Genomic DNA, 26,612 nt, shown 5'->3' with positions numbered 1-26,612 from the left:
AAAGAAAATTAATGCTACTACTGTAGATACGATACAATAGAACTGGCATAGCACAATTTTAGAGCGGGAGAAAAAGGGGTAAATTAGTGATGGCCATCATGTTGAAGGGCTTATTCAGAGTTGACAGAAGCACCAGTGGTCTTGAAAAATAACGTCGCTGCTGGTAAGGATACCACTTTTGAGCGTATTGGTAAGCTATGTAACAAATGTAAGGGAATCATCGATAAATTAAACTTGTTACCAAGAAAAAGAATAGCAGTAGAAGAAAGTGGTGTCCACTATGTGGAGATATTTTGTTATTTTTAAAAGCCAATAAAACTTACAATATCAAGACTCCACCTTCATTGTTACTGCCACCAGTAGCAGCGCTTAAAGATGAGCCAAAGTCGGCCGAAGCGACGGTGATAATAATAGCAAGGACATTGAAAAGCGCTGAGAAGTTTATCGTAATGACATCGTAGCTGTAAAAAAGATCTCGAGTGTTCTTTGTTAATACCTGAGTACAATGAATACCTTTTCTCTTTAGACAAACATAAGAGGTAAATAAAGTTTCACAGTATATTAAATCCATGTAAGTGTCTTTGCACTGATAGTGTTATCGACACTTTTCTGTATTATACATGGCTAGTGTAGAAGTATGCTTGTCATCATAGCCACTGTAAAAGAATATTTTTTTTAATCGGGAGATGCTTATGTTATTGTAGACCATTGTCAACAAGAAACGATTATTGGAGAAAGGGGAAGATGATTGGGGGAATATATTAATCCTTAGTTCATACTAAAAGTTTCCCTGTATTCAAAATGACGACGGGAGTAAGAGGAGTCGCTAGGGATAGTAACTGCAAGTAGTCGTAATCGATTGTATGTGTATAGTATTTCGGGCGAGAATTGGTATTATGTACATATGATTACTGTCTACTGCCCTAACTTTTGGGGTCGACAGTAATAAATGTGCTCCTCCTAAAGAATCGCCATGCACCTTTTCATTTCATGGCGAATAATATGTACTTTTCCGGAAATTCTGCAAAATAATCTATCTGCATGTTTCACGCGTGGGCACACTTTTCATTTATTGTATGTACCTCCAAAAATTATTGCGCAAAACGTAGTTGCTTATGTAAGGGATCTTACATATCGGTTTAAAAAAGTAATGCAACCACTCCCAGTTATCTTTCTCCTTGGTAGAAGGTATACTTTTTTACCAGTGTTGATTTTTCGCCAGGGCGAAAATAGCCGAAAATAGGCGAAAAAAGGCGAGAATTAGAGGCGAAAAATCAATTACTTTACTTGAAAATACATATGAAAACCTAAATCTGTTGAAGGGGGGGGTGAAAAGTGTTGACAATTTGTATTTATAAGATTTGTTTTCTGCTGGGTGCACTTGTATGTCAGGAGTTTTAGGTTCGACGTCAACTTCACCAAGAATCCCCAATTTTCGCTAGGCGAAAATTATGAAGCACTTTTTTTCACTAAGGCGAAAAAGGTGTTTTCGCCACTTGGCGAAAATTGCAGTTGGCGAAATTTGTCAACACTGTTTTTTACTAACCTGGTAATTGTTCACTTCGTAACACAGGGATACTAAGGATGGAAAGATGATTGTGACAGGAAACATCTCATAGATGATACTGTTTGTTGCTACTATGACTGATCACAATGTGTGCTATACTTATATGGCATATCGTAACGAATTAACATCAAGCTTTGCAGCAGACGACATGCCTCCATCGTACCGGTCAGTAGTTATAATACTAATATGTAATAGTCCCAATTCCTATCAATAGAAGGTGTAAAAGACAAAATCTAATTCCGTTTTGCCTATATATACAGCTACCGCAATAGTGCTGGTATACAACGACAGTATCTTTAGTAAAAAAGAAGGCATTTTTGTTTCTAATATCTCTCATGTACTTTGTATCCATGCTCTATCCTCCATAGATTTGCTGTGAGGACGACAACTACTACTACTACTAAAATAACTGTTATTGGGCAATTCAGAATAGCAAATATGATAATTCCTCAACGAAAAGACCCCCCCCCTAAATAGAGGCATACGATGATGTGTTATATATGTACCAGAGCCACTAACATACAATTCTTAAACGGCAGAAGAATGCCAATGAACGAAGAGGACAAAGGCAGCCAAAGTCATGGAACGGATTTCGCCTTGGAAAAATCAAAGTTTCGGATAGAGATATGAGCCCCCGCTTTCCATGACCTCTCTGCTCATGTGCGGAGACAGCACACCTGAGAATGACATCTTTTTTTTTGGTATGATAGTAAGGACAACAGCACAGAAACAACGATATTACTGCTTATGCTTCTTTTTCTTTCTTTCCAATTCAACCAAATAAGGAAGATGCTATATGCTTTATCAGTTGTGCGTTACTGCTCGGTAATGTAGCAGCAGCAGCATCAAAACTTTTGTACTCGTGCATATTGTAACAGATAATGAAAGCTTATGCCTTGTTTTACATGCAACAATGACATCTAGTACATACTATGTGTACTTACTTCTCCCTGACTTTGTACTGCGTGTGCAACCGTAAGCCTCGATTTTCCGTCAATTGATTACCTACTTTGCATTATGAAGGTGGTTTCTTCTATGCTCAATAAAAGATTCCACCCGTCTTAGAGACTTGGTGCACTCTTATTTATTAAATTCAAAACCCAAAACCAGTATTTCTCTATATTTGTTGTGAATGTCTGCTACTGATTTTGTGTAAGACAATACACGATAAAATTTATGTCTCATGAAGTAGTACAACGCAGAAACACGTGCATCACGTACCGCATCTTTTCGTTTGTGAAGTTTACCATGTAATAAAAGAAGGGGTACTGTTTTCGCCTTCAGTCATGTGATGATTTTTTGAGTGATGAATATGATGCCAGGGCGTACGAATATATTGAACCTGAGTCGATGGAAGGGAGGTATAATTAAATTTTGACGACGAATGCTACTTCAGGGGGATTGAAACTAGCTGCAATTCTGCTGCCTGCCTCACTCCTTCGTGTCCAAAAGCTCGACAATTCTTGTTGTGGCATCTAGTTTTGATGAGGAAATGTATATAAATGAGCATTAGTTCTCGGTTTCCATCTTCTGGTCATTAGCACCTGCTACATCAGCTCTTCCCTTCTCTCTTATTAATATGATTTTATTGTTATTATTATTATAAGCTTTTCCAGATATTTACTTATGAAATAAGTTCAGCTATGCAAAGTCGCTTTTCTATCGCTCTTAAAGGATCACAGCTAGCCTTCTCACAATGGTATGAAATGAAATACCGCGTTACTGGTGCAGTAAGCCTTCAACTCCATTATAACTAGGTTACTCCACATGTAGTGATAGAAAAAGCTCACTAACGAATGTGATATCTTCTCTTTTATTCTCATATGGGTAGATGACGAACACTGCACCCAAAGAGTGGTATTCTCGCCGCGATTGACAAGAATGCCCAGAGCTTACGTAATCGCTGATACAGAGGAATAGGTTACCGTTTTCTTCATCGCATATAAAAAGAAAAAAACATACCATAATCATTAAGTCCCTAAAACACATCTTACAGTATGATCCCTTCTCCCTACTCTCCAAATAACCATCCCTATATGTTCATTTATTTTGTATCTCAAAACATTTACACTGCTATTATTTCTAACTATATTATGTAACCTACTACACTTCTCACCATAAACTAATCGTACGTTCAAGCCATTCACAACTATTGCAAACTGCCTTCTCAAATACATATCTATATACTACGTAAAATAATAAAACAACGAAAATCTGTTGTTACGTTATATATGGTAACAATTATCTTATCTACTGTAACATATGTTTAAACCTCACACTGCTGCTTTCATAGAGGAACAATTATAATTATTTAACAATACTAGAGCCTTTTTATTAGCTTTTTTCTACATTTTTTCCTGGAAAGGTTGTAAAAGAAATAGGTTTTTTTTGGGGGTATAAAATAGCGCATAATTGACAACATATGGAATTCTGTCTATGTAGCGGTTTTTCTTGGAGGATGAGTTTTTCAGCTCAAGTGCAAGTAAAATGTTTTCTTTTTCCCGTAGTCATCAAAAGCAGTAGCTGCCATTCAACGGTGATGCTGTCGGTGTTGGCAAAGCAGTCGTTTGGGTGTCATCGACACGTACGCCTTTGGTAGCATAATTGTTATGCTCACCTCCTCCACCATAGTATCCTGGAGGTAAAAGTAGTGATGGCGATGATAACGGTAAAAGTTCGTTTGTTGCCCAGCAGCTACTGTCGTTAATATTATCGTTGTTCAACGACAATGAGGAAGAGGAGGAGGACGAAGAAGAAGGAGGTGTTGCCGCTGCCATGATAGCTTCGATTTCCTCGGTTTGCTTTGGTGCAACAGTCAGGTTTTCACAGCCAGTTGCTGTAATCAATACAGAATCTTCTATTCGGACACCACCGACAGGACGATAACGTTGCAGCAAATCCATATTGAAGTACTTTGAAAATCCGGGGAACTCGGTCCAGATACGTAAATAAGCATCATTGAAGTAGAGACCTGGTTCGACAGTAATGATCATGTTGGGTTCAAGTGGGTGGTGCATCATAAGGGAGCGTCCAACGTCATGAACATCCAAACCTACTGTATGTCCGAGACCTGTTAATAGTTAGCATATCAGTTATTAAAGAATGAGCCAGTTTCTTCTTTTTTTTATAGGCTTTCATTAAACTGCGCTACTTGGTCAGTGTTACTGTTTTTACATACTATGAAAATAAAATGCGTACGGGACGCCGAGGTGGATGAGCTCATCCTGGTCACCGACAAGAATTCCAATGCGAACAAGCTCGTTACACAGGACCTGGACCGCCAAATCTTCCATATCGTCCCACATGACCCCGGGGGCTAATTTGTTAAGGACCGCCTTTTTGCATTTGTTTGTATCTCTGTGTCAGTATTATGTATCTGTACACCAAGACATCACATGATGAGAAGAAATAATGTTGTTACCTCTTGCATGGCGAGTACAATGTTATAAATTGTTTTTGCTAATTTTGTTCTTAATCCATTTAGTAAACGTGTCGCTGGAGGTGTTTCACACACACAATATGCTATGTATTTGCCGGAAGTCTAAATTACCTTCAGGGGAGAATTTCCCAGTTACTGGGAACGTCCTTGTTATATCGGACCCGTAGCATCGGTATTCGGCTCCGGCATCCACCAACACCAAAGCATGTGGATCCTGTATTGGCAACGGCATATTATTTCGCGTGTAATGCAAAATTGCGGCGCGGGGCCCGGAGGCAACAATTGGGATGTATGCTTGTCGATCTAGTCCGGAACAGGCGCATATCCATCGAAAATAGGCGGCTAGCTGGGATTCAGTGATTGTCGCTTTGATTAGTGATTGCTGTCCTCCTCGGCAGCGCTGCTGCTGTTGCCATAGAGCCATGTGAGCGCGCGAAGAAACCAACGTTGCTTGGCGAATAGCATCAATCTCCCATGGAAACTTTGTGAGTCGTGCCTCATTCAATGCGTGCCGCAGTGTGTGTGTATCAAACTGTAATTCATGCACATTTCGAAAAATGCTATTCATGAATGTCGTGTTGCTGTTGCTGTTGCTGTTGCTGCTACTGCTACTGTTGTTGTTGTTGTTGTTGGTGGTGGTACAGATGATGGTGTTGTCGTCGCTATTACTATTTTTGCTGCTGTTATTCATGATAAAAGTTGGTCTATCGAGCACGTGGACTTTATGGTAGCCTTGTTGAATGATGAACTCGGCCAGTTCCTTTTCGCTAATGATTCGATCAACGTCGTGTTTACGTAACAATTCGGATGGGCTGTCTGGAGCCCCTTTCCATACTGTTTCGCTTTCAGGCACCGTCGGAGGAACAAGATACACAAGCTTAGTCTGCAGATCGATCATCACATGGAATCCGGGTTCGTCCACCCCTACAGTACGTACAAGATCAGTACATGTAGTATTTTAGTAAGTATGGTGATTTTAAATTTTGCTTGGTGTACAAGTATAATCCATATGAAGCGACAATGAAGGGGAAATATTGAACGTTAGCAATACCTGTTAAATAAAAGAAGTCGCTCAACTGCCGAAACTCGATTTCGACGTCTGTACCATCACGTACTGAGTCTAAGCCTCCCGAGAGAAAAATTATGGCATTCTCCTCGTCGTTGTGATAATGATCGTTGCTGTCGTCTTTTGCAGCATTGATGTTATTCAACAGCTTGTTCATCACTTTAAGGCAATGCTGCCGTGTAGGTAATTTGTTCATCGGACGAACAGAAACTGGATGCGGCGTCATTCGTCAAGGAAAAATTAAATTAATCTGCTGAAATAAAAGAAGGAGAACTGCAAGGACAACAAAGGGAGAAAAGGAAGAGAAAAAAGAAAACTGAAGAATGTTTCTAAATACACTCATTATGATGGTAGTATGGTAGCAGGTTTTGTGTGCGTATCACCCGACGAAGATCGGAAACCACTTCTCTGGTCACGCACACTTCATCCGTCCCCCGTTTCTATTAGTGCTTGGCGAGATGGAGTACAAGAAGGAACAGCAATAAGATCACAATGGCATTGGGGGTGGGGGAGCACGGACGTTGCGATCAAAAGAAACCAAAAGCCGATCATTCGGTAACACACGCAAAGTATAACCTTGCTCTCTTTCTACTATTTGCGATGTAGTACAGTCGTGCACATTCACACTAGAGCACCATCGCATATGAGCTTACTGCTAGCTGGATTGAGTGATGTACTGATGAACACACAAACTGACACGGTACCACTGTTGCTATACACAGTGCTACACGGCGGGACTACTCAATGTATTATGATTAAGAACGGAGTCTACTCTGTTTACATAGGTTTATGCGAATGCGTTATTTCTCAGTCATTTTCCATCAGCAAATTGCGTTAGAAAGCTGGCCTACAGTCCCGGCTGTGGCCACAAAATGATAAAATAAGGGGGTGGGGAAGGCTGAAGAGAAAAGCCATCTTACCAGCCACACGTGAGGGAGGCTAAGCAAATTTCTTTCGGATATCAAGCTTAATACAGTAAAGACATCTACTTGTGGACCAATGACAACTATTTGCCGTTAATATCACCGCAGTCCAGTGGCTTCGTCCCACTCACCTCCCACAACAAGCTGTTAGTATCATATCTGAAACTGTTGACTGTTAACTGTAAAAAGAGAAACAAACAGTGATCATGATCATTTAGCTGATAACGATTTGCGATTGATATCATATGGCACATCTTAGTGTAAGTTGGAAGGTTTATATGCTGCGTTACATAATTCAGAATTGGTATGCATGCTGTAACAATTCTTTCCCATTATGAATAGCATTAAAACTGCCCTTCATATCATACTGCTTACTTTGCGTCTGAAGCTACCAGGTTTCGCCATCAGAAAACCGCATCCCAACAGTAGTAAAAGCTATGTACGTGTACATAAAACATTGTGGCACGGAATTTCCTTTTATGTATTGGCATCGTGGCTAATGGAAAACTGTAAATATTGTACGTCCTAGTTTAGAACATGTCCCAAAGTCTTTCAAATTCTTTCTGATAGGCTTGTACAACAGAGTCGATGTTGGTAACAAGAACGTTCTCCTTGTTGTGGTAGCGAGCACTAAGTGAAGGAAAATTGAGTTATGTTAACGACGACGGAATCTGAAGGCAAATTGGCGTTACATTTATATACTCACGAAATAGACCAGTTGAAACTTCCAGTGAGAACCATTCTCTGATCAATAACTGCAAACTTGTTGTGCATAAACTGATCCCTGATACGTCACAAAAAAAAGAGGATTGAGTTGCCATTTCAAAGGACCATGTCCGGAGCTAGATAATCTGCTATAACCCTCCGCCAGCACAAAAAGAACGTAAACTAGCAACTTACCCGCTGTCCATCTTATACGGAATGCCTTCCTCCTCGTGCAACCGAATCACATCCGATCCCTTCGCGTCGCGCTGCTCGTTATCCGAAATAATTCTTACATCCACACCGCGACGTTTTGCCTGAGCTAGCGCCTTGGCTGTGGTGTTGTCCGTCATTGAGAAAATGCACACGTACAAAGTTTCTTGAGCTGACTTGAGCGCTGTCACAAATGTATGGTAGCTGTCTTCGGATGGGAAAAAGATGGGCATGCAGAAGGTTTCACTGGGCAACTCGGGTAAGAACTGGGGCTCAAAGCATCCCCAGTCCTCAGGTTCCTCATCTTGCTGTTGGTAATATATCTTGGACATTTGACGAATACGGGCATGTTCCCGACGCTCAGCAGCTAGACTTGCTTCGTATCTGCCGCACCAAGCGTTGCGTTGCACCGCCGTTTCCTGCTCTTCCGACTTCTTGGCTGCTACGTCCGCCCATGACATGGCGGGTTGGCCCTCTTCTTCTCCTTCTTCATCCTCTTCTTCTTCATCCTCCTTCTCGATGTACTCGGGCAAAAAGGCGTCAACACCCAAGGTCGTACCAATCAAACACTGCATGTAGTTCTTGAGCAATGCTACTCTCTTTTTGTCCTCGTCGGATTCCATGGCAGCAGCTGTGGCACCAAACAGTCGGTTCATCAGCTTCACAGCGCCCTCGTCATCTTCCTTTCCACCTTTGCGTGGACGTTGTTCCAAGAGTGTGTTAAAATGAGACGTTGCTTTTTCGCGCAGCTCGGTGTCGGATACGACAGCGTCGGCAGATGCCATCGACTATATGATAGACGGAAACCATCCGCAATAGACTGCTTAGTAAATCAAGAAGCGCGACAGGCAGGTACTGCATTAACTCTATTACCTTTCGAACAAGCTGGCGCAAGCTCATTTGGCTATCTTCTTCGTAAGGGAGTCCAGTCATAATGTTTTTTTTCGAACGCGTTTGCTTTCAGTAAAGAATAAAAAGAAAGAGGCGTCGAAAAAAAGAACGCAACCTTCTATTTAAAAGTACAGTAATAAATGGCTCGGCGTCTTCTGTTGCACAGCTTTCCGTATAAGGTTCGATGCAGCAAGAGCGTCGGATGTCGCATATTGCATCCCGAAGCTTTTTGGTCAAAAACGTAGCTTTGATATACGGAAATCCATGTAGTTCGGCTTACATTCTTTTCACTTTGTAAGCATTCGCTTTTTAAAGTACTGAATGTTATAGAGACAAAATTCGCAGGCATAGGATACACAGTGAGGGCTAAATACTCTCTTAGCGCCAGAGTTGATCAACATCCCAATATTATCTGTAGTGCAGTACCAATATTGTAGCAGCTCAAAAGTCCATTTTGCCGATGCATTTATTAAGGTACAAAGTAGCATCGCTCATCATCAAACAAAGAACTAGATGCGCTATGTTTTCCCGACTGTAAGTATCACTTTCCTCCGCTAGACATTTTCCTTATGACTGGCGGGGCTTTTTTTCTCATGATGGCGGGGTGTTTTTCTTACTATGGCGTTCGGGGGTCTGTTGATTGGCGGCGTGTTTTGTGTAATTAAACAAAAGCTGAAACTTACAATGGCGGTGTAATTTCAACAGATGGCGCCATCCAGTTCTTTTACTGGATTATATCGCTTGTTGATACAATATAGGCGCACCATTACCAACCTTCGACTTCGTTAATCGTGTTATTTAATGCACGATAGACGTACCATTCCAAACTTCAACTTCAAAATTAAACAGTATTTTTCGGCTTGATGCAAGCCGTGGAATCTTTTTACAAACCATGACCAGCAGTTATTCACGTATGGATCTGTATTTGCGACTAAGCTGAAAACTCATTGTATGTCTTTATTGTATTGTAGGAAAGCGATTGATTACAGAGCCATGCTCGTCTTACTCTTGAACGGTGGGTCGATTACGCAGCCATTCTTGGTCGTTCCTGGATAGTGGGCGATTACGCAGCTATCATGTTTCTTCTTCTTGTTCGTTCTTGGATGGTGGGCGATTACGCATTAAGATATTATAATTATCTGCAGCAAATATGTGCCTTGGTGCTTGTTGCATCTTATCAAAGGGATGGTTTGAACCGATAAAGGTATGATACTAGCATCCAAAGGTATATCGCTTCCTCCATATCTTGCACGAAAAATATCAGTATACATTATTGGTACGATATTACAAATGGTAATTTTATTACTAGGAATCAAATCATAACTTGCAGAGTATTTCTCTTTGCTCATGTCCGTATGAATATTTTTTTCCCTGTAGGTGACCGTCTGTTATTTGAGTATGGTTGGATATGTTTCTTGTGCAATTGACGAGAAAAATTGGAATGTGGTGTTACTTTATGTATCCTAGGATACTTGCTCTGGAAAAAGCTTTACAGCTCCTTCAGCGATTTGGCGCCACTAGTACGGCTATAGTCCACCCAGATACTATCTTCCTCCTCGATTGTACACTTTTATTTTCTCGAATAGAAAAAGTGGATTCAACTAGAAAGATTACTAGGACACAAGAACCACAAATCATCATCTATGTATACTAAAAAGGAAATTCATTCAGTTACTCGTGATAAAGAATTATAATGCCCCGCTGTCTGCCCATAAAAGCAACTGACACAATTTCATAATCTTAAAGTCTCACACAGCACTGTGGTCGCTGCTTGCAGGAAAATTTGTTGTGGAACAGGTGCTGAAGGATGGTGTATGCGTAGTGCAGATGCATTGCTTGCTCAAATGTGCACCAGGCCTTTCATGTAGCACGAGAATATTGATCGCTTAACTGGGAAAGTGGCTGCTTGCGTTGTTGTCGGAACGTTATGGGATCTAAGTCTTCTAAGACGAGGTCATTTTGAGAGGAAGTAGCAAAAGACAGTCCGCTTGAAGGGGGTTGTTGTTGGAAAGAAAAGTTGTAATAATTCAATTATCAGTTGGTGGCACTGCAACGAAATGCTGCCGGAAAGGAGAGCCGCTTAAGCAGAGACCATTGTCGAGGAAATTAAAAATACGGCGAAGGTGGGTGCAGTGCGATTGGCTGGCCATAAGATGCCTTAGTTGAAGCATACTGTAGCAGAAGTAAACCTGAAAGCTTGTTTGATCAAAGAGGCTGGACCAGCTGAACTTGCGTGGTAGAATGAACTGTGAGTGGGTTGGAAGCTTAGGACAAGCTAAGGTGAGGGGAAGTTCAGAGACAATAGATGTAGTGAATGAGAAGAAAATAGGTTGTAGTCCAAGTTTATCACAGGTGTCCAGGAAGGATCAAAGGCTCCTGAGATGCTTAGTACCATGGGTCAACAATCTGCGAAGACGAGTAGTACCAAGTGATGCTATGCCTCAGAGTAGGTGGATTTGCAACCAAAGCGCAGGACAAATAATGCAAAGATCCCGATCGAGGTGGAGTAAGGATAACAGTGGTTGGACCGAGCATACTTATAATGCTGCGAGTTGGGTGGCCAGATCCAGAGCAGCAAGACCCCCTTCATGATGTGGACGACTGCAAGTATCAAAGTTGACGGCAGGAAAGTTCTTGCTCGGCAAGACTTTTAAGAGGATGGAATGTGAGCTGGACAGATATGTTTGTGACACTGGCAATATATGCATACAAATTGAATCCATGTCCAGCTGAGGAGTACGGAACTAACAACTAAACTGCAGCCAAGCACGGAGAGGCCACGAGAAGCGAGCAGTTGCACGTGAGTACTGATTCTAGTAGTATGAAGTTGCTGCAAAAAATTGTCGAGTTGTCGGTTGGAGCTGGTCAACGGAAAGCCAAGATAAATGACCGGAGTGGTGGCAGTGGCGTCATACTAATAATCGATGCTGTGCTGGTGTAAGGTGTGGCGCCACGTCGGTTGATCCGCGCCATTGAGCGAGACAGCAACAGCTTTTTTCTCGATTAAGTTTTTGCATTAGATGCGCGACCGTGTGTATCGATAATGGTCAAAAGGTAAGATAGCTCATGGCAGATGTGACAAAAAGGCCTAGATATCTGCATAGGCAAGAGCTGTAACTATTGGGACACATTAATAGTAGAGGCTGCGCGAATCATACACAACAGTGGTTCTAGAACAATGTTGAAGACTAGCAGTGACAGTAGGTCTCTTTGACGCAATCCCCATCACTGATCACAAGGCGCCTAGATATAACCATTGCTATTGATGCATAAGAACGTATTGAAAAACAATAGCGACAAGCAATATATGATTTGATCTAGGAAGCCAAACGTGACAGGCAAGCCTGGAGGTACGCGGGGTGCACTCGATCGTACGCTTTTTACTGGTAAAAAAAGCTGTTGAATACTGGTAATATAGTGTTGTTGAGCAACATCCATAGCCAGGCGAGCAAGTACTACATTTGAAAAAATCGTATAATGGGAAAAACGTTAGGGTGAAGGAGAGACTGCGGAAGGTTGAAATCGATGTTGTAAGTGATGGGAAACGAGGTACGCAAGAGAATAAAAGTGATAACGGAAGAAAGAGGGGACAAATAATGAGAACGATAAGAGAAACACTTTGAAATATGCTGTATAAACGAGTATACGTGTGTATGTCTAGGGGACGGCACCCTCTGGAGCAGTTTCTGATCTACCGCCTTACGTTGTTCTATGGATGGCAATCAACCGACAATTGCTCTGATCACGGGATCTTGAAGCTCTTAACCCTGTAAAGCAATATCCTTGCACGGGAACTGACTACAACACCGGCAATACCTACTGCTATCTTTTTGTACCACCAGAAGACTTCCAACATATAGCGGACTCGAGCATTGGAGGTCAAGTTCGATTTTATCATGTCATTGATAACTACCCGGGAATCACAATAAGCATTCACATTGAGCTTTACGATAGAGACAACAACCCCAATCTGTAGTTACTCAACTACGGCACGTCGAATTAAGACCTTGATGATAACGAAAAAATGTATTCTTTTCTATTCAAGTCAAACGAGATGTGTGGATCGGCTATGATTTGCTAACTACCAAACACCACGGGAAAAAATCCTCGCAATCCTCGCAATCCTCGCGAACTTTGGAACTCAGTGTAGTATCCCCAATACCTATTTAGTATTTTGGTGTAACCATCAGTGGTCAACGAGCAGACACAATAAAATCATACCCATTAAAAAAAGAAATGTATTTATTGGGGATATGCATCTACAGTCATGTATCTTAGCAAAGGACACATTTAACGACTACTAGGTGCATATCCTGAGCTTTTACGCTTTCTAGTAGTACGTGGCTGTTGCTGCTGAGATGACAAGGATTGTGAAGGAGGTGGGGCGGGAATGGAGAAAGGAGAGGCGGTCGACGTAGAGGAAATATCAGCAGTGGTAATGGAAGTTGTAGTAGTGGCAGTAGTAGTGGTGGGGAGGGCGAAAGGAGTGTAAGACGAGGACAGCACCCCGATCGGACAGGTGGAACACGGCCCTCTCTCACCAAAGCTCAAACATCACAGTGTATGTCAAAAATAAAGAAAAAGCTGAAGCACAGCGATTGTTATTGTAATATGACATATCTTTGTGAACTTTCAGTAATTGAAGAAATCAATCTATATACAGATCTTCATCAATATTTCGTGATCCATTAAATAACATAGAATGTAGAAACTTTATTAATGTGCAAATATTGAAATCATCTTTTATTTATCATTGTGAATTATTAGGTGCATGAAGGAACAAATATACGGGTTATATACAGACGGCTTTCCTAGTTTAAAAGTCGTCGTGATTATTATTGCAGATTGCCAGAAGCACAACTTATTCGCTCTTAAAGACACTTGTTAGAACACTTGAAAACGTGCGCATAAATGATAAGCGCAGTGGAATTATTGGCTCGACTGCATATAGCAGAAAAAAACGAAACATACAAGACAGACGCTATATTAAAGGCACAAGTTCTATTAAAGGATAATACTGGTATTCGAATATTGATAAGCGGAAAGAAAAGAAAACTTTTACAGATTGCAGTGACAAATTGCTTATTATGTCATAACTAGCAGTGATGAAAGAATAACAACGCAATATGGAAGAGACTGAAAAAAGGGTGGTATAATACATACACTGAACAAGGATGAATTTGGATGAGGGAAGGGGCGATGAAGAGGAACAAAGGGGGGTAGTACACGAGAAATAGATAAAAGCAGTAAAAGCCCGGAACCGAATGTTATTTCATTCGACTGTATATGACAGCAACGATGATAAGCGCAATGATTAATATCACGCTAAAACTGAGCGACATAATCAGATTCAGCTTTTGCCATCGCTCAGCCATTTTGCCTGCGCGTTCCCTCGGATGTCTTGGCCAACATGCACCGATCCACCATAGCGGTGGGAAGATAAACCCAAAGAGAAAAAGCAAAATTCCAATCGAGAAAATTCCATCTTCGTCACTTTTTAGCACCCACCACGGGTCTGCAATCTGCTGTTGTTGTTGTCGAGCTCGCTCTTCATCATCATAATCAAAGGCTCGGGTATTGTTTGATGCTGACTGTAGTGGTGGCGTTGGTTTTGTTTTTGCTTGTTGTTCTGTAGTTTCAATCGCCTTATGCTGATGTTGCTGTTGCTGGCACTGCATGGATGCTGGCGATATACTCTTGGTTTGCTCGGGAGGTAACGAAGCCCGCTTGTGCAAAACAGCAGAGTAAGGTTGGAATTGACGATCAATGTACTGACTGAATGACGAATCTGATTCAGCCTGATCCATCGGTCGAAATACAATGGACTGCTTGGGTAGCGGCGTTACGTGCGACAAATGTTTTTTCTGGTTAGGTAGTTCGTGTTTTTCATTTGCTTGCATATTGATAGAGGTATTACTCTTGAAGTGCGTTTTTGATTCTAGTGATAATGATGTTTGCAATGTCAAAGGTCTTGAAAAACAAAAATGATAAAAAAGCAAAAGAAGGAAGAGAAGAAAAAGACTATAAAATGATATGCGCACGCATAGCACCCTGTTATCGTATATTTATATATAAGGGAGAGCATGTTCCTATTTAGTTTTACTTCCCCGATTTGATTTACGAACAATAACGGATGAAAGACCCTTGCCCTGCCCCTGAACTGAAGCAAACTAATGATCCTCCTACTCTCTCTCTCTTAATGGATTTGCGTATATACATGTTCCATTTTGGGAGCATACGGGGAGCATAGCGGGTCCGCTAACTAATGTTTGGATTGTTTACACAACCTCGTTTGAGTATACAGAAGACGCGTTTTCTCTTACAGTCCGTGTCGTAGCACAACGTAAACTTTTGCTCGTTTTAAGCGCTGGTCAAAACAACCAAGCTGCATAAACCCAGTCCGCTGTTGTAGTATGCGGTAGTCGTATGGCCATCCTCATCCATACGATTTATTGGTCAATGCGCAGGCGTAATACATATATATATATATATATATATATATATATAAGAGCAAGACATATAGCATACTTGATTATTTACATTAGACGACAGCTTTCCCTATACGGTAACAAGTACATTGCAGCTGTCACTGGTAGCTCAAGGGGCCCATAATAGATTATACATTCCTCCTAAAGAGCATTTTGATACCTCGGGTTATCAAATTGACGCTTAAATCGTTTGAAACCGATATGTGCTTGTATACGCTCTGCTGATATTGGTTATAACAATTGAGAAACTTCATTTAATTCAACAAGACCTGAAATTTATTATGTAAATTAGAAATTAAAAGCGATCCAAAGCGCACCAACAACAGTGATTTGACAGAAACAAATCATGTGCGTATTGAAGAGTACATATAGGTCCTCTTCATGGAAGATATAACCAAAGATAATGGTGTGCTCTGGAAATCATAAGCATTGACGTAGCGTAACAGTCGATATAATAGAAAACGCCATTAAACTTACGGAATACATCTGCAGTACGAATAATGCATGAGGTACAGGTTGGCGGTCTTTTCCTTGTGATGTGTGGCGGAATCCTAAACTATGATACTGGGTATTAAAACAGTCAGAAAGCAAAACGAAAATACCTTCTGTAGCAATTCATGCAGGTACAAAGTCGGAGCCGTTTGCTTAGGGCCATAGACTTGAATCTTATCATCGCGTATGATTTGATAGGTAATTATAGCATTGCTGGTAGCTGCTTGTGGACAGCAGTGACATACGTTTTGGGCGAGATGACATTGGAAAATGCGAGCAACATGAGACTATCCGATATCAAAATGTAATATTGCTTTAGCATACTGAGCGATGATCAAGATTGCTGCAATTGAATCTTGGAATATGTGGTGGGTATGCATGTGCAAGAAGAGATGTGGCTCTAGCAACGGACAGTCCAGCTTATCAATGATTTTGGCACCACTGTTGCAAGCTTAGGTTAGCGCGGATTACTCTATAGTTTGGCCATCATGCATCCTTGGATTCCGCAGCCAAGCAGCAAAAGAACAACCTCGAAACTCCCCTCTCCGCAAAGCAAAGAAAAAATTCTTCTTTATCACAAACTTGTCATCAAGTTCATTCTTAACTCTTTTATTATTTTTTTCCTTTTCAATTCAAAGCCTACTTTACATTTTCTTTTCTGTCTTTTCTCCACTTGAAAAGACGCATTTATTTTTCGCTATTGTCACCCTTTGCGACAAATGTGTCATTCTGTACAGCGGCCCAAGATTTTCGCCAAGCTGACGATATCGAACGAGACGATTAGCAGTACATCTCTGCGTGCAATTTAACACTTAGCTTCAACACACACAAACACACTTTTGCTATTTTAACAGAAAACAACAGAAGCAAAACCTTGCGTTTTTTCCTACAAGAAAACAAATTTTCAAACAAGACAACACGCACATGAGCAGGCCATCCCGACGCTATAGTAGCAAACAACAACTAGGGGTTGAAGGACGAAAACTGTTCGACCCGTTCTCTGACAACCCCATTGAATTCAACAAAAGTCGTCGATCTTACCTTAACCAGCGTTGTGAAGGTATTGCCTCAAAAAAAGAATTTGACAGGCCTGTTGACGGCTATAACAACAACAGCGACGTCCACCACAACGACGACGACGACACTGACGAAAACGAGTATACTAGACGGGTACCACCAGCTGCGGCAGGTCGACGATTATGGGATGGCGACGGGAACAAGCTGGCCAAGAAAAAGCAGTCAGTGCCCCCAAAGCGGTTCATCACAAAATCTGAACCGTTAGTAGAAGGAAAGAAGCATCACCAACAGCAGCAACAAAAGCAACAACAACAGCCGCAACAACAACAGCCGCAACAACAACAACAACAACAACAGCAGCAGCAGCAGCAGCAGCGAAAGCAGCAGCAACAACCCCAGGTGGTAGACCAGCATAAGCGAAAAATTAAACTGATGTTTGCCGATCTCCAACAAATTGAAACGAAAATCGCCAATACCTGGGCAGAAGCCAACCAGCTTGCGTTCTTTAACAACGACGTTGACGAAATGGTAGACAGCACAGATCGTCGACAGAAACACTTGGAGCGACGCCTTGGCCACCAACTGATTGTAGCTGACCTGCAAAAGGCGCGCGATGTGTGGAATCAAAAAATGGACCTACATATTGCCTTGGCGAACAAATACCTGGACATCATCCAATTCGACTATGCGTATGCAGAAAAGAAGAGTCTGGATAATTTGTGCTGGAAACGTGCAATTTATTCGCTGGTCGAGCAATTTCGCCAATCGCTCAAGGTCCGCATCAAGACAAAGCTTGACGGGGGTGAGGATGAAGAGGAGGAAGAGAAACAGGAAAAGGATGAAGACGTCGATATCGAGATTCCGGTGATATCTGAGACGGGCATGACCATGGTAGCATTGTCACCAAGCGACGACGAGGACGATGAAGCTGACGACTACAATACCAAGCATCATGCTGTCAGCAAAGCTGACGAAATTGTTATGCTGAAGCAATGTTTTAACAAATTTCTGGATCTCGCAGACGATTTCTACCGACGATCCATGGTTACTCTACATGCTATGGATGAAACAGAAGCTTTTACACGACAAGAAGATCGGCAACACTCCTTAGATGCATCAACACAAGATCATCTTCAAGAGTGGCGGCGCACACGACGCTTGAAGTGGTATAAAGGTGTACCAAACCGTGGTGACTTGGCACGCTATAGATGGGCTTGTTGCTCGAAGGATCGCCAGCTAGCATTCGATGAAGCATGGCGATGGTATGCAGTAGGTGCCTGGCTGATGCCCGCCACCGGCAAGTTGTATTTCCACCTTTCGCTGCTCATGAGTGATTCGAGCCACAAGGATAATACGCGACAAGATCTACATCGCTTCTACTTCAGCACGCGCAGTTTGATGGTGCGCCGTAATGGGTTTTTGAATGCGCGTGAAGGCATGATTGTTCTTTTTGAGAGCAACCGCCGGTGGGTAGACAAGTATTTGAATTCCTTTCAGGCTGCCCGGGCGAACGCTAAGCGAATGAAGCGAAACAAGCAGACACAGCAGCAGCCACAGCAGATGGACGACACAGTGCCCGCTCAGGATGTGGTGGCTGGCCTCTTTGTGCGACTCCACGGGATGATGTTCACCAAGATTGGATTGGACCAGTTTGCTCATATCAAACGACGCTTCTTTGAAGCATTGTTTCCTCCGAAACTCGAGCAAGAAGGACGGCCAGACAGCGAAAGCAGCTTTATCGAAAATGGACGGTTCAGAGAAGGCGCATTGTCGGGCCAGCAGATGTTTTGGTTTGAAGCCATTGTGCTATGCCTCTCTTCACTGTACAACTATGAATACTCGGCATCCAAATTAAACCGCCTGATGATTCTTTATGGAAAACAGCTGTTTCCACCGAAAAGCGATAATGGAGCTCCGTCGTCTACAACAACTTCATCATCATCATCACCACCTCCGCTGGCAGATTATCAGGGATTGCTGGATGAGTTCAAGGAGAGCGTCTTGTTTGCCTACGATATTGATTTGATGTGCCAGATCGCCACCGAACTGTTCCGCCGCTATATCAAACCTTCATTATCTCGCCCGGCACCGCCCTCGTTACCCTTGCTTCCCCGCTCGCCACTTAGTCTTGAAAAAAACCGGGAGTTTTTGTTCGAAGCCCGAGATCCGTCTCTTGCATCAGCAACCACCACACGGGGATCGGCTGATAATGAAGATGACGAATCTTGGCTGGTTTACATTGAGATGCTGCTCCACTGGATGGTGGTCAACTGTGTTTGCATGCGACCGCATCAAGGAATCAGTCTTTGGGAATCGATTGTTGGCAATGTATCGACGACGACGACGACGACGACGACGTCAGCGACAGAGCAAGACAGCAAAAAGGACGAGTCCAAGATTAATCCTGCATTCTGGACTCTTTTACTTCAATTTTTCAACAAGTTGTTATTTTCGTTGCCCGAGGATACCAAGTACGAACTAGTGAATCGACACTTATTGGATGAAGAAGAGCACCAGCATCAAGACGACGCGTGTATGAGCGAGATGGCATTTGCCCAACTAATGAGCAAGGTCTTGGGTGAAAAGCCCGATTTGCCCGAGGAAGATCATATGCGTGGTCTGGGGTGGGTTGACGACGTTACGGGCCGTCTCTTGAAGATGAACGTGAATTGTCAAAACAAGCAGGTTCCGCTCCAAGATCAAGTGACACGGCGCAAACTTAAGATTCTCGATTATGCTTTTGCTTTAGTCAAGGTAAACAAGGATTGCGCCCATTGCATTTTGCTATTTGTGGTCGCTGCTTTTGCTAACCAATTTTCCTATAGCAAATGCACCATGTGCTTTATTATGACCCTGTGTTGGAAGTTTTCGCCAGTAAAGCAGTCGAAGACAAGCAAGCTCTCGTGTATATGGCAGAAGAAGGAGTCAGTTTGGATACCACACCAGCGGCAACAGACAGCGCAGGCGAAGTTGGAGACGAAGGAGAGGGCATGAGCACAACTTTGCAAGCTATGGATGATGCTGTGCTTTTCTCCAATGAAAATGACTCTGTGGATGAAGATGGTGACGACGATATGTTGACGCAGCTGAAGAAACGACGCGAGCTCCTACAAGCAATGGTGACCACAACGACGGCTGAAGACAACCGTACTGGATATCGCCGTGCACCAGCCCGTGTCAAGGAGCGCGAAGCACGTTTGAACCGCTTACGCAAGCGCGTCATTCCTGGAAGGACAACCATCATCTTGGATACCAATTGTTTTATTGGTCATTTTGAACATGTGAAACGGCTTATTAAAAGCAGCAAATGGACTATCGTTATTCCCCTTGTTGGTAAGTTATCTTTTTCAAAAAATTGTGCGTGCATTCTGTGTTTTGATGCTCTTCTACGGTACTAAAGTATGAGGCGCTTTTGAAAACTAGTGATTACGGAATTGGATGGTCTTCGTAGTAATACCCCTCCGTTGGGATCGATTGCTGGCAACGCACTGAAATTCATCGAATCCACTCTGGCAACCAAGCAACGAACAGGCACATCACTGAGAATCCAAACGTCGCACAACAATTTTATGCACGACATTGCTATCCGCTCTGAACAGTTTGTGTTTGGCGAGTCAGACAAGAATCTAGACGACTTGGTGCTTTCAGCATGTTTGTGGTGGGCCACCAAAGGAGATGACAATTCGCACACACGTGTATGCTTGGTGACGGGCGACAGAAATTTGAGTGTCAAGGCACGCGCTAGAGACATTGATGTGATGTCTGTGTCAGCCATTATGCAGCTGACACCCAGATAAAAGGCGATGTACTACTGCATATCGCGATTATCATCTAATCACAGATTCTGGATGTGTCACATGTCAAGTGAAGCACATGTTATGAAGCTATAAAAACGGCGTTTTTTTGACAGAGAAAAGGAAGGAGAAGCAAATGTTGTGGCATGTATATTTATAGATGATGTGAGCCCAATGGGTAAGGTGGGTGTGGAAATGTTTATGTTATATGTGTGTTGTGCGTTGTGTGTGTGTGTGTGTGTGTATATGTGTATATATGTTTGTTATTTGTTTATCGGGGATGGCGGTGTGTGTGTATATGTTTTCTAATGCAGATTCTAGAAACACAAGAGTTAGAGAGAAGAGGTAGTAGAGACCGTGGAATCGGGCATGGGTGAATCAGGTTCTTGAGTCAAGGTATCAGTAAATTGAAGAGGCGGTGGTGGTCCAGTGAATGACGAGCTGCTGCTGTTGTTGTTGTTGGATGCAGAAGTATGCGCGATGGTCGTAATAGCAGCCGTGATCTGACCATTCTGGGTGATCTTTTTGGCAGCTGCCACGGATGACTTGCGGCGACGACGATGCGCATCTTTGTTTTGTCGTTCGATGGCTTTTTCAAAGAACGTGTCAGGATCGGTGATCATACCCAATGCACGGCGCATTTGAGTATTGAGTAATTTCATACCGAGCTGATATGACGCGTTCATCCATCCGAATCCTTCGCGGGTAACGTACTTGAAATCGACGCCCACATTGCCGTATTCAACCTGAACCTGATGTGTTAAGCTGACCACGTCGTATTTCTCTGGAACGACTCCATTGAAATCTACAAACGACTTGGTGATCCTGCATAGAAGCAGTTAGTATTCGCTACACTTTTATGAATAGCAAGCTGCTCTCTCTCTCTCTCTCTCTCTCTCTCTCTCTCTCTCTCTCTCTCTCTCTCTCTCTCTCTCTCTCTCTCTCTCTCTCTCTCTCTCTCTCTCTCTCTCCTCTTATTTAGCTGCACACTTACGTGTAAAGCCATCGGTAAGCTAAACGACGCGCAATCTCGGGCATGTCATAGTTTTCGTAGCCACGCCAGGCCATGATTTGATGAGGCGCCCATCCGAATGGGAAATCCCACTGTCGGTTGGGTCTATCCAGAGTAATCGCACCGCGAGACTCTTCCGTACCAGACACCAAGCCGCCTAATTCTTCAAATTTGTGCAGTGATAACTCGGTCATTCGTTGTGCTTGCTCCATACTGGCACATTTGGCCCACATGGCCCAAAGTGCCGTTACCGAATCGTACGTGCTCTGCTGCTCTAGGACGGTATCGTAATCATAGTAGAGGCCTTTTTCTTCGTTCCAGAGATATGTATCGATGCGCTCACGACGCATCTTGGCGCGCTGTGCCCAATCCAATGCGGACTGACGCTCACCGTCATCATCCACAAACTCATCGTCAAAAATGTCACGGATGGCGTCGGCCAAATCCGTCTCGTACTTGTACAAGAGAGCGTTCAGGTCAATGGTTGCCAGATTCGCACACCGTTTCTCGAAGCGATATGTCGTGTCGTGACCCGACTCTCGGACTGCACGGTCGTGCAAGAAATACTCGTCGAGCTCAGGCTCGGCCACAGAGCCGTCGTTGTACGCGTGCATGTATTCCGTAACCGTCATGCTGGCACGCTCTGCATAAGGCTGGATGACATGGTCGAAATGGGATGCCTCGGTCTCGGGAGGAATACCTTTGCCGGCTGGTCTGAACCGAGACAACCCTGTCTTGGGATCCAGTCGAGGCTCAGTGACCCATACAGTGTGGTACTCTTGGATCGCCGCAGACAACGAGTGTCGGAGCCATGCTTTGTTTTCCTCTGTTTGTGGTAGCTTGTCGTACACGCTCAACGCCATGTCGGTCAAGAATGGCGGCTGGGAACGTGACAAATAATAGGATCGGTTGGCATTCAGGATCTTGCCATAATGCTTGATTTGATACACAAAGTTGTCGACCATGCTCTGCGCTAGGTCGACTCTGTCGTCGGCGAGCAAGCCCAGAGCGATAAAGTAAGAGTCCCAGCCGTACATTTCGTTGAATCGGCCGCCCGGCACCACAAAAGGTACGCTCTTGAGACCTTGTTCGGTGCGTTTCATGGCGAGGGCCAAAATGCCCGCTCGTTCGTTGATGCTTTGGACAAATTCTGGCGTGAGCTGGGCAGGCAGTCGTACAACTTCCAGTTTAAGATGTTTTCGTTGGTCAGCGACTTCCTGGTAATAGTTGAAAGCGTCGTCGTCGTCATGCGGGATGTAGATACGTGGGTTGGTGTTGCTGCTGCGGTTTTTAGGGTCGTTGCAGATAATCTCCATAGCTTCGGCATCCATGCGGCGTGTCAGGCCATCCCAGAAATGATTGCGGATCATACGTGATAGTCTGTCCACGGGGTTTTCGTTCAGTCTGGCTTCGTCGAGCACGATATGCTTGCGTCCAAAGTCTTTGGCGATGGCCAACTCTTGCAACAGGTTGGATAGCATGTACGTGCCTCGAATATCGATGGTACGGTAGCCACCCGAGTCTGCAGTGCCAACGGTAAACGTTTTGGGGCCTAGGTCATTGACGGTAATCTGGAAATCGCCGTCCGTGTCCTCTTGTTGAACCAGTACTCGCAAGGTTTCTTTGACGTCAAGCAGAAATTTCTGTGCTTTGCTCTTGTCGTCTATTTATTTAATTGTTGGTGTGTTTTCAAACCCCCACCCCTTTTGCGTCAGCATTCCACTCGTGATCATATAAGAAAGAGAACTTTTTTTTGTTTATACCATGAGAAGCTCGTCGTTTGCGGTAAGCATCTGCAGCATGTCTGTCCTATTGTGTATATACAAGCGTCAGGATATACTCTCTTTTCTCTTGGTTGTGTCGTGCTGTTGTGATTAGTTTTCACGGGATATTACTTGGAATGTTTTGAGGCGGCTGATTGAAGCACCAGAGTTGCTGCCGGTAGTGTAATACGTGCTCGCGGGTGCATGGGCGTCTACCTCTTGGTCCGTTGCAACGTGGATGGTAGACTGCATTGTGGTAGAGAGAAGAAGTGAATAGCGGAGAGAAAGAAGAGTGGGGGGGTATAAGTTTGGAAAAAAAAAGTGGGAACAAGGCGTTCAGCGATCTGTAGCTTATAAACTAAAATAAGAACCCATTTTTTTTTTGTAAACGCGTGGTTCGAACGAACTCAGGTCATCCATGTAACTGGGTCTGCGTTTGATTTGTTCAGCTTCTATTCCATTTTAGGACTGGTGCTCTTTCTTTCTTTATGCTCCCCCCTAGTGTATCATTCAGGGACACACCACAGCAGAGCACACCGGTATACCAACGGTGGAAGACATCAAAAACAAGGGAAAAAAAAGAACATGACATGTATTACATGTTATTATCAAAACACAAACAGACAACGATTACAAATAAGCAGTACGACGAGCACTTGTATTGGGATTCCACGCATACAAATGATCACCCGTGAATTCTGGAGGTATGTTGTTGTTGGATAATAGTAGCGAGTTCCGCGGAATGCTGCCTCCAGTGCCTCCTCCCCTACTGCTACTTGTCGTGCTATTGCTATGGCGTAGTACCGGCACTGATCGTACGCTGGTATCGGATGATTTCCGGCTGCGCCTCCTAAGCAACGGCCGTTGTTGTTGGTAACCATAGTAATAGAATGGAGGTGGCAGCATCCGATTATCCATGCGCTGCTGCTGCTGTTGTTGCTGCTGTTGATGATGGTAAACAGCTGACCAAGGACGAACGTGATCCGATTGTGGATGTGGAGGAGGGTAGAAATAGTACGCAGCAGCTGGATGAGGATAATGACGTTGGGGGATATACCGCCTCCGTTGAAGCTGACACATCTCTTCCCGTTCATTCGCGTTTTGCTCTTCCTCCTCGGAGACATATCCGGAGCTCTCGTCATTGTCACTACCTTGGTCATCATCAGAATAGTAGCTACTACGATCCTCATCATCAGCAGCAGCATAAAAATTTTCAGGCACTCGATATTGCCGCCAAGGGTGATTCTGATTGGTGCGTGACCGATCTGCTTCGTTTTCAACGTCGGATGTTTCCTCAGGCTCATCACAAAAAGCCTCGTCAACAATGGGACGATGTTGAGATTGTTGTTGTTGATAGGTCGCCAATCGCAATTGTTTCAACTGTGCACGCGTTTCTTGTAGTTTCTTGTACATCCATTCCTCACGCTTACGATGCTCACTTTCCCGTTGTGCCCATGCTCCATACTCTTGCTGGTACGTCCATAGTTTGTGATACAGTGCATTAATTTCGGACCGGCTTCTTTGACGATGCCGATGTTCTACTTTGTATATTTTTCTTAATTGGCTATCTTCACACCTGCTGATCTTAGAGTATGTTCCATCTAATTACCTGGCTTAGGAGCTGGTGGAGCTGGTAGTGGTGGCGGCAGTGGCAGCGCTGATGATTCAAGTGCGGCGTCTGCGCGTGACGATGGTTCATCTCGTGAATACCCAGCTGCTAATCCATCTTCGTCCAGGGTCTTATCAGCCCATGGATTATTGGATTCTAATAACATCTGCTTGGTAAGTGGCACGGCCATTTGTGGTGTCGGCATGATGAGTGGTGGCGGTGACGATGGTGACGATAAAGCTGCAGTTGCTTGGTCATTATAGACGGTAACGCCGACTTTAGGTTGGTGCCGCTGCTGCTTATGTTCGGTTAATGGAGGTGATGGTAGCCGTTGTGGTTGTGGTTGTGGTTGTGGTTGTTGTTGTTTTTGTTGCTGCTGCTGCTGCTGTGGTTGTGGTTGTGGTTGTGGCAATGGCTGTGACAATGATGTTGTAGATGCAGGAACAGCAGCACTTCTTGAAGAAGTAGGATTTTTCATTGTAGTGGGTGAAAAGGAATAATATGATGCTCGCCGCGGACCAACGGAGGGACGTTGCTGGCGTCGTCGTTGTTGGGATGAAGAGGAGTCCGGCGGCGATGCAAGATCCGGGCTCGAAGCGCTTGCTGGGAGACGGGGATAGCCAACCATGTCTAACAGATCGGTGGGCGATTCGACTCGGGACTTCAAGTCGATAATGAATCCTCGTGAAAGAATATCATCCATACGGTGCCTTGATGAGACTGGCCTGGAACTGGATGGCTCACGCAATTTGCCTTTCTTTTTAAACAGTTTGGGCAGAGGCATTCGGAGAGTGAGAAGAAGAAAAGGAAAAGAAATAAAAAGGAGAACCGGGGCGTTACTCTCTCTTTTTTTTACACACACACTATTACGACGACGACAGCAAGTAAACAAAAGCATTGCACTGTTTTTGGGCGCATCCAGCTGATCACATACATGAAAAAAAAGTATCCGTCACGTGAAACTCTTTATTCTGCCATTTCAGGGTGTGTCAAACACTAGCTGTTTACAGGCTCTTAATCATATTTGCTGCTGCGGCTGACAGTTGTTCTTGCTCGTTGTTTACTCTTATCGATGACGCATGCACATGTTAGGAAAATAGTGACGTGCGGAAAATATCATTAGATTCAATGAATGTCAACACAAGTTTCTAGCGTGTCTCTTCATGTAGAGTATTACTTCATCTCAGGTCTTATTAAGCAACGGCATTAGCAATACAATCTTTTTTACTAGAGAAACAGTACCAATATGGTAACCCCGTATATATGGAAAGGTGTTTACAACTGCATACGAGTCACCGAGAGTAGTATAAATAGGCTCTTTGAGCTCCCAAACACCATAGAAGAAACTTCAGTACAACTGCATGGCTTTATTATATTCATAAGTAGAGGATCAATCTTCCTTCATTTTGGCACAGTAGATGATACAGACCAACTGCCCCCGTAGAAAATGCTCTATTTTGAAACCAGAGCACTGGATAGTTTCTGTTCCTGGATTCGTCTCACTTTCATGAAACAAACTACTTGCTTTGTGTTGTTGCACAGAAAACGTGTAGTACATGTCTTACGCCACTTTTTTGTCTCCCGATTCCTATTGTACATGATAACAGCATAAACAAAGATATCGCGTCTTTGAAGA

At 43.5% G+C, this 26,612-nt stretch overlaps 7 protein-coding genes across 7 annotated transcripts; 1 reads left to right on the top strand and 6 right to left on the bottom strand.

Annotated features, from left to right (window-relative positions):
- Window positions 1-110: 110 nt before the first annotated feature.
- Window positions 111-1,612, bottom strand: BDB00DRAFT_782946 (uncharacterized protein; the record flags this gene model as incomplete). Its single annotated transcript, XM_053120340.1, has 3 exons — window positions 111-195; window positions 324-520; window positions 1,547-1,612. The coding sequence occupies 3 exons, from the start codon at window positions 1,610-1,612 to the stop codon at window positions 111-113; spliced, it is 348 nt and encodes a 115-aa protein (XP_052985693.1).
- Window positions 1,613-3,894: 2,282 nt separating this feature from the next.
- BDB00DRAFT_948346 (peptidase M24, structural domain-containing protein) lies at window positions 3,895-6,382 on the bottom strand. Its single transcript, XM_053129547.1, has 5 exons — window positions 6,058-6,382; window positions 5,118-5,930; window positions 4,989-5,026; window positions 4,746-4,902; window positions 3,895-4,637 (listed from the first exon to the last, which is right to left on the bottom strand). The coding sequence occupies exons 1-5, from the start codon at window positions 6,296-6,298 to the stop codon at window positions 4,078-4,080; spliced, it is 1,809 nt and encodes a 602-aa protein (XP_052985692.1). The 5' UTR covers window positions 6,299-6,382; the 3' UTR covers window positions 3,895-4,077.
- A 1,143-nt stretch (window positions 6,383-7,525) lies between these two features.
- Window positions 7,526-8,843, bottom strand: BDB00DRAFT_782944 (uncharacterized protein; the record flags this gene model as incomplete). Its single annotated transcript, XM_053120339.1, has 4 exons — window positions 7,526-7,625; window positions 7,702-7,779; window positions 7,896-8,698; window positions 8,784-8,843. 4 exons carry the CDS (start codon window positions 8,841-8,843, stop codon window positions 7,526-7,528), a joined length of 1,041 nt encoding a protein of 346 aa, XP_052985691.1.
- Window positions 8,844-13,794: 4,951 nt separating this feature from the next.
- BDB00DRAFT_793910 (uncharacterized protein) lies at window positions 13,795-14,821 on the bottom strand. The gene has a single exon (XM_053121268.1). The coding sequence runs from the start codon at window positions 14,699-14,701 to the stop codon at window positions 14,069-14,071; it is 633 nt and encodes a 210-aa protein (XP_052985690.1). The 5' UTR covers window positions 14,702-14,821; the 3' UTR covers window positions 13,795-14,068.
- Window positions 14,822-17,136: 2,315 nt separating this feature from the next.
- Window positions 17,137-20,834, top strand: BDB00DRAFT_934670 (PIN domain-containing protein). Its single transcript, XM_053129167.1, has 3 exons — window positions 17,137-19,552; window positions 19,624-20,131; window positions 20,222-20,834. Exons 1-3 carry the CDS (start codon window positions 17,231-17,233, stop codon window positions 20,593-20,595), a joined length of 3,204 nt encoding a protein of 1,067 aa, XP_052985689.1. The 5' UTR covers window positions 17,137-17,230; the 3' UTR covers window positions 20,596-20,834.
- BDB00DRAFT_793904 (neutral trehalase) lies at window positions 20,757-23,735 on the bottom strand. Its single transcript, XM_053121267.1, has 4 exons — window positions 23,500-23,735; window positions 23,368-23,413; window positions 21,587-23,267; window positions 20,757-21,417 (listed from the first exon to the last, which is right to left on the bottom strand). Exons 1-4 carry the CDS (start codon window positions 23,617-23,619, stop codon window positions 20,925-20,927), a joined length of 2,340 nt encoding a protein of 779 aa, XP_052985688.1. The 5' UTR covers window positions 23,620-23,735; the 3' UTR covers window positions 20,757-20,924.
- Window positions 23,736-23,911: 176 nt separating this feature from the next.
- Window positions 23,912-25,301, bottom strand: BDB00DRAFT_793902 (uncharacterized protein). The gene is made up of 2 exons (XM_053121266.1): window positions 24,977-25,301; window positions 23,912-24,908 (listed from the first exon to the last, which is right to left on the bottom strand). The coding sequence occupies exons 1-2, from the start codon at window positions 25,179-25,181 to the stop codon at window positions 23,998-24,000; spliced, it is 1,116 nt and encodes a 371-aa protein (XP_052985687.1). The 5' UTR covers window positions 25,182-25,301; the 3' UTR covers window positions 23,912-23,997.
- Between the last annotated feature and the right edge of the window lie 1,311 nt (window positions 25,302-26,612).

Source organism: Zychaea mexicana (genome assembly GCF_025766255.1).
Source record: "Zychaea mexicana strain RSA 1403 chromosome Unknown BDB00scaffold_1, whole genome shotgun sequence".
NCBI lineage: Eukaryota > Fungi > Mucoromycota > Mucoromycetes > Mucorales > Lichtheimiaceae > Zychaea > Zychaea mexicana.
The sequence above is the reverse complement of the archived record's forward strand: the minus strand, read 5'-3'. Positions and strand labels throughout refer to the sequence as shown.

What these genes read in the sequence shown, in the direction of transcription:
- BDB00DRAFT_948346 (XM_053129547.1), bottom strand. Translation starts at nt 6,298, where the DNA reads ATGACGCCGCATCCAGTTTCTGTTCGTCCGATGAACAAATTACCTACA. An exon ending in TGGGAAATTCTCCCCTGAAG is followed by an intron (nt 5,027 to 5,117) that starts GTAATTTAGACT and finishes GAACAAAATTAG; the next exon opens with CAAAAACAATTTATAACATT. An exon ending in GTACGCATTTTATTTTCATA is followed by an intron (nt 4,638 to 4,745) that starts GTATGTAAAAAC and finishes AACTATTAACAG; the next exon opens with GTCTCGGACATACAGTAGGT.
- BDB00DRAFT_793910 (XM_053121268.1), bottom strand. Translation starts at nt 14,701, where the DNA reads ATGCAAGCAAATGAAAAACACGAACTACCTAACCAGAAAAAACATTTG.
- BDB00DRAFT_934670 (XM_053129167.1), top strand. Translation starts at nt 17,231, where the DNA reads ATGTTTGCCGATCTCCAACAAATTGAAACGAAAATCGCCAATACCTGG. An exon ending in ATGCTTTTGCTTTAGTCAAG is followed by an intron (nt 19,553 to 19,623) that starts GTAAACAAGGAT and finishes ATTTTCCTATAG; the next exon opens with CAAATGCACCATGTGCTTTA. An exon ending in TATCGTTATTCCCCTTGTTG is followed by an intron (nt 20,132 to 20,221) that starts GTAAGTTATCTT and finishes TTTGAAAACTAG; the next exon opens with TGATTACGGAATTGGATGGT.
- BDB00DRAFT_793904 (XM_053121267.1), bottom strand. Translation starts at nt 23,619, where the DNA reads ATGCAGTCTACCATCCACGTTGCAACGGACCAAGAGGTAGACGCCCAT. An exon ending in GCCGCCTCAAAACATTCCAA is followed by an intron (nt 23,414 to 23,499) that starts GTAATATCCCGT and finishes TATACACAATAG; the next exon opens with GACAGACATGCTGCAGATGC. An exon ending in CAAACGACGAGCTTCTCATG is followed by an intron (nt 23,268 to 23,367) that starts GTATAAACAAAA and finishes TTAAATAAATAG; the next exon opens with ACGACAAGAGCAAAGCACAG.
- BDB00DRAFT_793902 (XM_053121266.1), bottom strand. Translation starts at nt 25,181, where the DNA reads ATGCCGACACCACAAATGGCCGTGCCACTTACCAAGCAGATGTTATTA. An exon ending in TCCACCAGCTCCTAAGCCAG is followed by an intron (nt 24,909 to 24,976) that starts GTAATTAGATGG and finishes AAATATACAAAG; the next exon opens with TAGAACATCGGCATCGTCAA.